The sequence below is a fragment of the Aspergillus bombycis genome (assembly GCF_001792695.1).
Source record: "Aspergillus bombycis strain NRRL26010 chromosome Unknown contig00078, whole genome shotgun sequence".
Lineage (NCBI taxonomy): Eukaryota > Fungi > Ascomycota > Eurotiomycetes > Eurotiales > Aspergillaceae > Aspergillus > Aspergillus bombycis.
The window spans coordinates 136,008-148,628 of record NW_019170080.1 but is presented as its reverse complement, the minus strand read 5'-3'; the positions used below and the strand labels follow the sequence as shown (position 1 = coordinate 148,628).

Sequence of the window (12,621 nt, the reverse complement as noted above, 5' to 3'; positions counted from 1 at the left end):
ATGGTATCGCGAAAGCGCACCCGTTCCGAGGTCGACGCTGCTCCGGAGCAGCCACCTGAGGAGTCTGGTTTGCTGCACCGACTGCGGAATTGCTGGGAGTTCGCAAATCTTATGCAGTATATTGCGATCTTTGGCAAACCTATGAAGATTGATGAGGATTTTGGCATTGAAGTATGTCATCTTGTCGAACTAGCATCTATAAAATAGCCTCTTCCGCCCTTCTTTAACTTGCTTGTCGCGTGTAGTAGAGGCTAACCTCTTCTTTTCGCCCCATTTCACAGGATTTAGAGAAAGAATGCTTAAAACCTGGTTCTTCCGAAAAACTTCTGGAGATTGGACTCTGCCTTCTGAAATGGATCTCGTCGCATCGAGGTCTCACGTACGTGATCAGGCTTTGAGCCCCTTGAACTTGCACGAAGTACTAACACTGGCGGTTACCCTTAGATTCGACAATTTTGATGAATACACGCGACGTCAGTACAATGCCAAAGCACCTCATCTCCCCAACCCGTTCGGGCACGATGAGGTTCCCAATAAGTTTTCCGAGTTCGACGTCTTCTTGAAGCTTCGCGTCCTTCATCAGCTGACTATCTGGACGTTTTGGAACCCGGATCGCATCCGCGATAAGATGCCAGAGCAAAAGGAGGCGGACCAGACGCAATGGGTCAGTACTGCTCGGAATGGTCTCGTGCTTGACGCTTATTGCTGACTCCACGTTAGCGCATTGAAGAGTTAGGTTACGATCGTGAAGGGAGATATTATTATATCCTAGATGACAATCGGCTCTACTGTCGTACTGATCCTCCACCCCCTCCTCCGAAACCCACCAAGTCGAAGGCGAAGAGAAAGAGTGCACGCGCTGTGAGAGCGTCAAAACGCAGAAAAGTCTCAGAAGCCGCTGCGGAGGAGGAGTCTTCGGGCGAGGAAAATAATAACATCAATGGAGATGTCGCCGGGGATCCTTACGAGGGGATGAAATGGGAGTGCATTGCAATCACGTTAGAAGACTACCGCCAGTTTCTGGATTCGATTCGGAAAACGAAGGACCCGGACGAGAAGATCTTGAGGGATCGCATTGAAGATCAAGTATTACCTGTGATCGAGAAGGAAGAGGAGGTACAGGAGCGACAGAAGGCGAAACGTGAAAAGGAGCTTTTGAACCTGCAGCTGCTCGCCGGTGCGAAACGGTCAAGCCGGCTTGCTGGAAAGGCTGAGAAGGAACGACAAGATCGAGAAGCTGCTGAAGCGGCACGGAAACGAGAAGAAGAGCTAGCTGCCGCCCTTAAGGAAGAAGAGAGAATCAAGAAGATGGAAACAGAAAGACGGTCGCGCATCATGACTCGTGAGCAACGTATCAGAGATCGGGAACGAAAGCGTATCCTACATGAAAGTGAGCTAGAGCGGATAGCGGAGGAACAGAAGAAGCTCGAACGGGGCGAAAGCAGGATCTCTGAAAGACAGTTGAAGGCCGAATTGGAAAGACAGAAAAAGAATCTGGAAGATCTTTCCCAGGAAGATGAATGGATATTCGATTGTTCTGGGTGCGGTATGCATGGAGAGAACTTGGTATGTCCTATCGGCGCCGTCCCATGTGCTACGACATCTTTACTAACCCTGCATAGGATGACGGCGAGCATAGCGTTGCATGTGAGAAGTGCAATGTATGGCAGCATAGCAAGTGTCTTGGTATCTCGAAACAAGAGGCCGAGCGTGACGATTTCCATCTTGTCTGTAAAGACTGTAAACGGCGAGAAGAGGAGGCAAAGAGGCCGAAAATCCCGCCATTGAAGTTTCGTGTGGGCTCCTCACCGTCTTCTGCGGTTGTTGAAGCTGATCAGGAAGGCAAAGGCGCGGAGACTGCACACACCTCCGTGCCATCGACCCTACCTCCAAACGGGTCACCGTCTAAACTGCCTATAATGCAACCATTTCTGCCTCCTCACAACACAGCCCAACCTGTTCCTATGTCACCCGAGCGCCGCCCGCAGTCTGCCCACACCACGTCGCTCGGCAGTCCTCGAGCTCTCTTTTCTCCATCAAAGGGTGCCAATGGTTATTCACCCTCTAGGGAAGCACCTCCGAAGCTACCATCGATCCAGCAAGCAACACACCTGCCTCCCAACGGCCGAGTTTCTTTTAGCGGTGGCTCTTTCCATTCTTTCCATTCACAACGGCCGTCATCCTCCCATTCCGCTCAAAGCCCGACATTTCCCTCGCCTATCCAGAACCGTCCCTCGATGTCACCTACCCAAGGCAATCGTGATGTTGGACCCCTTGCCGGGTTTCCACCTGCACCACCATCAGACAACTCAGGACCATGGACACCTTACAGGCAACACCAGGCCCCCCGCCGTGGCAGTGGTCACTATGCTTCCTTCTCTTCGATCCCCGGTGGACACCCGTCCTTGGCAGCTACGCCCAATGCCAGCCACTCGTCGCCCCCACAAAGCTCACATGGCGGCGTTGCGCTATCAGGGATCAGTCCAACCAAGCAATCACCTCGCCCCGTTACTTCTGGGAGTATGACAGGTGCGCCAATCTTGCCTCCTATACAGAAACTCGAGCCGAGTCCCAAGTTGATGGGACGCAGTTCGCCTGATGCTCCCATTCCGCCGCCAGTAAAGTGTATGACTCCTGAGCAAGAGGAGCGCAGACAGCGCGAAAACGCGTTGATGCTTCATGCTCAGTCACACGCTCCCAATGGTCAACATTCCGCGATGTCGTCTCCATCGCTTAACCGGATACCACCCCTGGGACCATCTGCGCTGTCGCAAAGACATGAATCATCGTTTCAATCCCAATCTGGCCCCAAAACGGAGGAGCAATAGAGAACCGGTTTTGGCCGTTATGCGTAAATGCTTTCCTCTTGCAATATCCCTTAGTTCTTGGGGGGGCCCGATCGCTAGGGATTTTTGGCCCTTCATGGAGCATTTAAATCTGGAGATAATATCTCTAGGCTAACCGAGGAAAGCCCAGTCCCATCAGTTGACGTCTAATTTGGGTTATTGGATCTACTGGATTTCGATCGACAAGGTTACACGGTCAGCGCAGGAGAATTTGTGTGATGGCGAATGTCGTGAGACCGGAGAATATACCCCCAGCAAATGAGGTCGGCATCAGCAGGGTACAAAATACCTCTGGAGTTATATGTCCATATCCTGCAGGACATTGCCCGCAACATGACACAGTAGGGATGACAACCAATTCCTCAGAATCGCATTATCTATTACCCTGAACTAGTTTTCAGGCTTCGTTGGCTGCCGTCTGCACGTCATGTGCGGACGGACTAATTATTTTACTTTTCCCTTACAGAGATATTAATACTTGCATAACGGATCGGGAACGAGACCGTACTCTTTTGATGAAAACTACAGAAACACAAACCGGGGTGGGTGGTTGGGCGTTATGCCATACATGGAGGGAGGCTATTCGCAGCATATGAGTTATTTCCTAAGGGGCGGGTGACATGGGTGATCTCAACAGGGGTCAAGGAAAAGTAATTTGCATGATATTAGACACCTACTATAGAATAGTAGAATACTATGAAATTGTACACTAAATCCTTTCTCCCCCCTTCGTAGGCTAATCTTAGAAGAATAATAACAATAGCAAGGACCCGGGGGAGGGAACGAGGGTAGGAGTCATTGACCTACTATGTCAACGGGCGGAAGGAATTAACCGAAGCATCAATCACATTGTGATAGCCCACGACCTTATTTAGCGTCGGCATATGCAGCCATCTAATACGCCAGTGGCATACCACCTAGCCCGCTATCATATAAACAACCTTGCATCAGGCAGAGATCCAGATCAAAATTCTAATCCCGACACCCGCATCGAGATTACGAACCACGGTGGCCAAAGTACGTTGTGTACAAGCACATGTACATCCCTATCTTGTATGCTATATGTAGTAGCGTACTCCGTCCTGTTGTATCTACAAAACAAGCACTCAAAACAAGCACCCAGTCCAAAGAGATAAATCTATCGAGATCCTAGAGAACAAACGCCATTGAATCAAACACTCAATCTAAGCCTCCTCCCCATAACACGAAAACGAGAACGAAAACGAGCCATAAGGCCCTCGAAGGCTCCGACAATAAACATAGAACAGAGCGTTAAGACTTAGTAGTAGCGCCTGCGGAGTAGTAGGTCAAAAACAGCATAAGAAAAAAAAGAGAAAAGAAAAAGAAAAAAAGAGACTACCTCCCACCATAAACAATTACCTACTGTGCCATAAACTGAAATGTAGACGATTCAAATCCCGAAAATCCAAAGGCTAATCAACTATCCTCAAAAATTGATGCAGTTTTGGAAACATATCACGAGTCCAGAGTCAGTGACTCCAGTCAACTCCACTAGCGGCTCGCAAGATAACACCCTTATACTTCAAAAATGGATATTACAAATTGTAGGAGGGGGAAAATAACTATCTTGCCTTAGGGCTGCCCAATGGTATGATGCTATGAAGAGAGTATGCAATTTGACTGGCGGGATGAGAGGGGACATGAATGTTTGGAACTGACCTACTAGTAGTGTAAATGGAATTTTATGCAAAATTTGAATTGAATTTTTATTTCAATCAATCGTTGTTGGGGTTCTTGGCTGCTGGGGGGTTTATTTCTGGTACGGACTGGATACCTCTGTAGTATGTACCCCTAGGGTACTCCAGACTCCGAGGAGGTATCTACATCTCAGGGCTCAGGGCTCAAGTGCCCGAATAGGGAGATGTGGGGCTTCCGGGTCACGCCCCGTCTAATGGCTTAACCGAAATGGGAAAGCCGGACGCAGGGAGCATCGCTGATTGGATCAGATTAACTCAAGCGCTGATTCAGCGCTTTGAACTCTAACAACACAACTTGAACGATTTATCGGAGGCACCGGACTGATCTTCTTCATGGGTTTGGTTTTTGAAGACCAGCCCTTTTTGGCTCACGGATATGTTCGGGGAGTTTTGTCTTGGAGATCTAGATATTTGGGTTTCCTTCTCTTCGAAGACTGGGGACGTGAGCCAATGGAGGGGGTACCGTAATTGGAGGAGGACGTAAGGTGTGTCTCGATCGTGATCGGAACAACGGGCGTTGTTCCTGATCGTGGATCACGATCCTTCGGGAGTTTGGTGCCTAATTGCTGTTGGTTGCGTCGGCTTCGGGAGAGGGAAAGGGATTACAAATCTCCTTCTAGCATGATCCGAGTCTTTTTTCCCCGTATTTATCACAAACTTTAATGAAGGGTTCTGAATCAGCGCTATTAGATACCTTAACTTAAGGAAGGTAACTTTGTGTACATCTTGTAGCTTAATGGACTGTGTTCTTACTTGGCGTGAATTGCCTTTTTTTTTTGGTTACTCCATATAGTTGGAGGAGGCTTATGTAGAACGTGCTCAGCAAGGGGCGCGGGGGGTAAGGCGCAAAAAACAAGATCAAGACACCGAACGCTAAGAAAATGCACCTCTGCTGGGCCACCCTTGGAAAGACTATTTTAGATCCAGTTGTCTCGGACGGCTCCGGAGAACTCCGTATGGGCACAGTCATTGCCATTGCCAAGCTACGGTCCACATGTATAGGGATTAGTTTTATAGTATGAGGATGTTTCGAAGGTTATCAGCCACCAGCAACGTAAAGGTCTGCGGCAGATGTGTGTTCCTCACCTGCCGGCGCTGGCGTTAGAGCTCCGGTTCGATTCTGATCAACATCATGCCAGGTTCAATTTTATGGAGGATGTGGAGTTGACCGTAATGGAAGTGGAGAAACATGAGAGATTTCTTATACTACGGTTACAAGACAACCGGGGAAGTTAATATCAGATAACTCAATGAGGCTAGTCAAAGGCTTGGGAAGATCACGTTGAGAGTGAGTGACGTTGGCATAGTACTCCGTACTATCGGGCGAAAGGTTGTTTTTGATTTTGTTCTAAGCCCTAAGGGCATCCTACAAGTAAATACATGACACCTCCAGCTCAGAACCGCCCCAAGGACGCTTGAATCGGGGAACCGGACCTCCGTTTGCCGCTCCTTGAGTACTCCGTACTCTCGACCAACGACTTATGATGGGTGGGCTGTCACTTTCTCAGCCCACCGTTAACGGGGGGCACAGATGCTGTCAGTGCTTAATTTAATTTTAATGTTCCCGCGATTATCGGTGTCATAACCCGCCGCTTGGTCCACTTTTCTTAGCTTGGGATTTCATTGGATTAAATTGGCAATTTAAAGTATGGAACCCGATGTGGCCCGGCCACTCAGGGGCGGTGCTGCCATCAGGGTCTGGAATTTCCGGGTGGGTAGGCATCATGGTACGGAGTCCAAGCTGTCTTCCCTTTTTTTTCTTTTTTTTTTCTAGGGCGTTTCCCGTTTGCTGCTCAAATGGGTAATTATTAGCTATGACACTGTATGTTGGAGTAATATGTTGATCGCTCTATAGATAGGGATGAGTTTTTGTACTATGACTGACCCCGGCATATTAGCATTCACTATAAAGAAATAGTTGAAACCTAGAGGCTCAACGCCATGCATCTTAAACAGCTTCATCGATAAGCCAATTCCACACTCAGAGGATTCTTCTTGAGACCTCTATACCTTGCCACTGAGCACGGCGGACTCCGTAGGGAAACTCGTGAGCGAAGTGCACACCACTGAGCGGAACTGGGTTGATGTCTTCCGCAATAGCCGCGGAGCTTAGACTGGGGCTAATTAGTCCAGATGAGGATGACATCCCATCTCCTCAGGCTGCAAATGATAGCGTCAGCTACTCTTAACTGAGTGGATAGCGGATATGCGTTCGATGTAACCAGCTAGCGGCATGGACCGCTCACCACATGGGTCAGATAGGGATACGGGCTTAGTAGGAGGAAGCAACTCTTCCCCAAACTTGGCTATATTACGTGAATTAGCTTGGCCTGTCTTATCTTCCGCCCCTGTCCAGGTGCTGATCTCAACTAGACCCATATTTGATCTTGTGTACACTGCCTGGGATAGCAGTCCCTTGTACTAGTAAGTACACAGCAAAGATTGGAATAGTCGCTATTCCGCGAGAAGGCCTGCTCTTGAGAAGGTATCGAACTATGACGGATGGGCTCCAGTTGTATACCCGAGTTCGCCGAACCTTTGAACATCATGGACCAAAGTGGTCGGTAAGGTATTTTGCCCAGGACTTACTCTATACATACTTCGTAGTAACTATGAAGTGGATCCTCAATCGAATAGCCAATTGGTAAACGCCGTACGCGACATACAGACCAATAGCAAAACGCGGCAGAAACAGACAAGCGCTCGCCATTCAGAGAGTGTATCGGTCGTGCCATATCATGCATCTAGCCCAATAAGAGACCCTCGGTGGAGTATACAAGGGCAGGTGATCGATATGGACGACAGGGATGTTACTTGATATGGTTTAAGCAACTCACCTAAATCGAGGTTACTTTAGGGTACCTCGTTCTGGAGACTCTGGTTCAGCGGTGGATCGTAATCGGAATACCAGTGGGGTATGAGATCCACCTGTTCCAGTGTTCGACTTGGTGCGAATCCCTGCGTCAGTGCTCACGGCCATTGGCAAGGTCTAGACTGGGCGTCCTTGATTAGGATGTGAACATATTTGGTATACTGGCCTAGGCGTGTCTGTATCGTGTCAGGTGATAGTCGTCCACCTCAACCCGGACACTCTCGTGCCTATACAGATTGGTACATACTTCTGGCGAACGCTCCCCTCTGTGCGACATGGCGTCCGAGGAATCGAGGTCCGTGGGGCGACATATACTCGGTGCATATATTTGTGCTACTTGGTCTAATCAAACCAACGGTGCCCTTCACTTCTGTCGAGCTTAGCGTTCTGTTACTGCGCTTGACTTGGTAACGTGGCTACCAGGTTTCCGCACTCTATAACTAACGGTCCAAAAACCAGTGGGAGATGCCCCACGCGGGGCATCCTTATTCGAACCAGTGACCTCATGCTCGAGTCAAACTGTTGGACAGTGCCGTGCGGGACCAACAAATCACTACTGAAGCTGGTGGGCGGGGATGATCCTACGAGCAAAACCTGCCTCCCGTGCGACATTTCGAGTTTAGTTGATGATGGGCGCCCGACCTTCTGCTCAAGAGTGGTACTGCATAACAGTTCATTTACTGAGTAGCTAATATCCTCTGCCTCGGTATCCAATCCCTTCACGTTTACTGCACCTGTCCTGCTGTGTAAGTTCACCATTAGCCAATCGCCTCGATGACTCCGGTTGGGTTATTACTGGTCGCACCTACCAGTTGATTAGGTACTATACGTCCTACCATCAAGTGTTAGTGAACTGTTAGCAGACATCATTCGAAATAGCCTCCAAGCCATGAAGTTTGTCGCCGAGTTTAGCGCGGTGAACACCGGATGCGTGTAGTTTGCCCCATTGTGGACTTCTTTCGACCGACAATCCTTATGTTTTGCACCACGTTTCGCGTCCAGCCTCTAGAAAGGTTGACAGTATAGTCACATCGCTGTGTTGGCCGGTGACACAGCACCTATAGGTATGCTTCTATGATCGTGGATGGGTCTTGACAGCTGCATGACGGCCCATCAGAAGCTGCTCACCAATGATATGAACAGGTGTTACCTACTGATAGCAATTGAATCACCTACTAGTAGTAGGGGACCTAGGGAGGCAACATTCGCTCCCAATCTGGACCCCGCCAGTTCCCTTACAAGTCCAAAGAAAAAAAAAACAAAGTATTAAGAAGCCATTGATTTGTAGCTGGAAGAAGGTTTGGAGGCCTCCATCTCACTTTTCATCAGATGGAAAGAGACACAATACGCCACTGGCTTGCTTGGACACATCTAGTTGCTCTGCGGTTACTTTGACTTTCTGCCGCCATCCCCACTTGCATTTGGAATTTCCATGGTTGGGACGGAAAGGTTCGTGTCCGAAGATAGTAAGAGGCAGTAGTCTGTGCCGTCAAGATCGGCCCTACGATTCGCTTGATTGCGGCGCACCACCATGGCTGGTTCTTTCAACTCTTCATGTTCTCCCCCTCTCGCGTGCTCCATGCTCTTTCATGTTGGCTATTGTCATATCCAAAAATAAGTTGACAATAAACAACATGCATGAAGATGTTATGAAACGTGCATGAGGCAGATAAAGAGGCGCAGTAGATATTCTTAGATACAATGCCCGGATCTGGCGACTCCAGACATTATATCTCACAAGTCTTAAGAACGCCCCTAATCTCGAGGTGAAACACGATTTCTATGTCCATTGGGATCCTAAGCGTTGGCCCTAGTCACCCGACCAGATGTTCAGGGTCCTTGGGGCGTTTGAAACGTGAACCCGGCCCAGTCTGGACAGGGCCCCAAGAGGAGAGGCCCAAGGGGAAACCTTGACGGATTTGGAAAGGTTGACTTCTTGGCGCAAATCAAGCAAGTAATTTTCCAGAAGAAGATCGAACCGGGGGGGGCTGTCCTGGAGGGTGTTAGTTGTTGCTCAGATCCCTGATGTTGATCCTTTGCTGTCATGTTGAGAATCTGCAGGTGACACTACGCTGCGAAGGAGAAGGTGCTAAGTTCGGGTTACGCAACCCGTTCTGAGGCGATATGGTGTTGCTTTTGTTATTTATCAAGCTCTCATGGTTTCACTAAGAGTCTGCAATTGATATGAGATAGACGGGTTCAGTAAGCCCGGTCGAGATCATAAATCAACCCAGATAGCTGTGTCCATTTTCGTCGATTGCCCGCATACACTAGAGCTCACCTACATACATAGTGAGGCCACTCCGATAAGATAAGGTAATTTTCAACGTTTGTGTAGAAGCCAACACAGCTTCCATTGGACTTCTATGGCTGTCGGTGGACCAAAGGATCACACCGAAGGAACAAAGAAATCGAACTGGAGCCCCTGCGGTTCCTGCGCAAGCCATCCTCCTCCGCCGAACTCAATCCTCCCGCTTGACGGCGGTAGATCATCGTAGGGCACCAGGTAAGTTTGGTAACTCGCGCCTCTCTCCAATCCAGCGACGATCGCCATGATAGGGATCAATTGAGGAGAGATCTAGAAGTAGGCGGTCTGCATTAGCTGCGTTGGGGTCGCTGGTGTTGTCAAAAATAGCAACCGGCACACAGATTTGGGAAAGGTTCTCGAGAACGAAAGAGAAGAGGGTGGGAAGACTAGTAGACGTTGTAATTGCGTCCATTCCATCCCCAGACCTGCGTGATACTGTCCTACTATTAGGAGGTGACAACCTCGACGCACGTTCCCAATAGCTGCGTGCGGCAGTCAAATCAAATCAATTGTAAACCAGTACGACACTTGTATGACCCCCTTCGCCACTCGCATCTGATCGACGAAGGCGACCCATGATTTTAGCTGTGAGAAGGATCAAAAGCAATCATGGGAGTGATAGTCATATCACTTCGTTGGTTCCAACAGCCAACATGAACGCTGGGAAACATGGAGAGCCTTTGCCCCATGATCCCTGTCCTCACGTGACCAAAAAGTATCCAAAAGTCAGGAACGCCCATGGCGGTACTTTCCCTTATTTGTCTACGATCGGAAAAGAAAATCTCACGAAATATCCATAGGCAACCAACCAACTTCTACCTTTGATTGCCAAGGATAATATACAGTAGTATGCATAGTACTGGGGGTAGGGGGAGCGGGGATATGCAGATGGATTTGGGGAAGCTGTCATTTCTCTTGGGTCTAGCCCCGGTGGGAATATCAGCCTGTCGATCGCAGATAAAAAGTGGCACTAATCTAGAAACAGCAGGATAGTTGTTCGCGCTAAGTGTAAGGCTTGTAAAAGTGAATTAATTACAGTGGGGCGATTGGCTGTGTCAGTACGCTAGTGGCAGGCTCCCATGATCTACTCCGAGTCTTTGGTCGACCAGTCTGAACGGGTCGGATACTTCAACCCGACCAATGGTTGGACCAATAAAAGTGCAGTGGCACCGGTATGTGATCATACTACCTCTAGTACTTTTCCAATCCTGTACGCCGTACGTCAAGAACCAGAGAAACAGGAAAAAGGTCGAGGCTTCAATCCATTCCATAGTCCTTCTACTGGAAGCTAATTACTAGTAGTATACAACCAGACTTCTCGACGACACGGGCACACTTCCCAATAGGTGAGAAGTTAATTTAAGTTAAAAGTGAGCTGAATCAGTGTCAGGAGTCCTAACCAAGGTACCAATATCATCTTTTTCTGCGAGCTGCCCGTTCCCAGATGGGAACTATAGAGCGAGAGTATTTGGAATAACTGACGACTGATGATGCCCGCAGAATATTTGGCCATATGCCTCCTTCTGCACACTGATTCATCTGATACCAGAAATGAGAGACACGATGGGGAAACCGGTCAACCCCGTTTGGTCCCGTTTGGAACCACTTCAAACATGGAACTGCCAGCACCCGATCCGCTGAGCCCAGCAGATTCTTGCTCATCGAGCTCTGCCCGTCGATGCCATCCCTGTGATGGCAAGCCCGGTCTGGTAAGGTTCTTACTAGCGGTGATCTACTGGTTCTACTGTGGAGAAACCAGTACGGGATCACTCTCTGTGTACATATGGCGGGTACACACAACGTGCGGGAGGAATGATTAAGCAGGGTACCGTGGTTGCATTCGCACGATTTACTTCTCCATGATGTGCTTCCGATGGGTGAAGAGGCTGCTGTCCCGTCTTCCTAATGTACATACTTTTCGGTGAATGGTCTCCCATGGAACCCCTATATCGGCCTTTGATATACCCCAGGTGAAATTCTAATCTATCCTCTCTTCTGTCATCCAGACACAGAAGAGAAAGAGAGGCAAAATTGCGATACTGCAGAGATAGGCGGTCGTTCCAGACTGGTCTGTCAGGTTTCCGACTAGTGGGGAATCTGACAAGTGTGAAAATTAGACAGCGGAGATGAACATGAAGAGCGAATGAGTCAGGGAGATTCATTTCTCGCCTTCCTGATTCGATGATGCTCCAGCGAGACCGGGGGATTCCAAATTGATCGACTTCCCGTGTCGCCATGAACATTCAATTATGATCAGATTAGTTTGTCACTCACACCTGACCGTTCCGAATTCTATCGGGGGTGATAGGTCTATATTTCCGGCCAGGCCTTTCAGCCATCAGCCATCGCTCTGAGGATTTTGCCGCTGCGTCGCGAACAGAGGCTGCTGATTCTGTATAGGGTAGCAGAAGATCTTACGACTGTAGGAAGGTAATGAATATCCTGATTCTCAAGGGCAAAAGGAGGATTCTTGTGCAACAATGCTTGGACGTTGGAGTGGCAGCGAACTCTATTGACCAACCCACCCTCCTACAGTTACTACTAGTACTCTTATTATTACTATCATTATTATTATGAGGTTTAAACCTTCGGACAGAGGGTAGTGCGTTGCCTAGTTCTAAAACGGTTCCTCCTGGCTTGGTCTCTTCATCCGCATCCGGTAAAAGAATCTGCAACAACAGGAGCCCATTTCTTCTCTTTCAACCATTGCAAGATCTCAGACACAATTTCATGGATGCTGAATTTGGCACAAAGGGAGCAAAGAGCAGGAGGGGCTATTTTGGAACCACTGGTGTATCCAGTTTGAAGACAGAGACAATATAAAGAAGGAAACTGTGTGAGAAATGTGCACATAAAAAAAGGAACCGTCCTATCCTG

The 12,621-nt window shown here is 48.7% G+C and overlaps 2 protein-coding genes across 2 annotated transcripts; one reads left to right on the top strand and one right to left on the bottom strand.

Moving 5' to 3' along the window:
* Positions 1-2,828, top strand: ABOM_009313 (putative PHD finger domain protein; the record flags this gene model as incomplete). Its single annotated transcript, XM_022536441.1, has 5 exons — positions 1-171; positions 282-379; positions 445-664; positions 721-1,566; positions 1,623-2,828. The coding sequence occupies 5 exons, from the start codon at positions 1-3 to the stop codon at positions 2,826-2,828; spliced, it is 2,541 nt and encodes an 846-aa protein (XP_022386716.1).
* Positions 2,829-9,825: 6,997 nt separating this feature from the next.
* On the bottom strand, positions 9,826-10,156 carry ABOM_009312 (uncharacterized protein; the record flags this gene model as incomplete). Its single annotated transcript, XM_022536440.1, has 2 exons — positions 9,826-10,014; positions 10,076-10,156. The coding sequence occupies 2 exons, from the start codon at positions 10,154-10,156 to the stop codon at positions 9,826-9,828; spliced, it is 270 nt and encodes an 89-aa protein (XP_022386715.1).
* Positions 10,157-12,621: the final 2,465 nt, after the last annotated feature.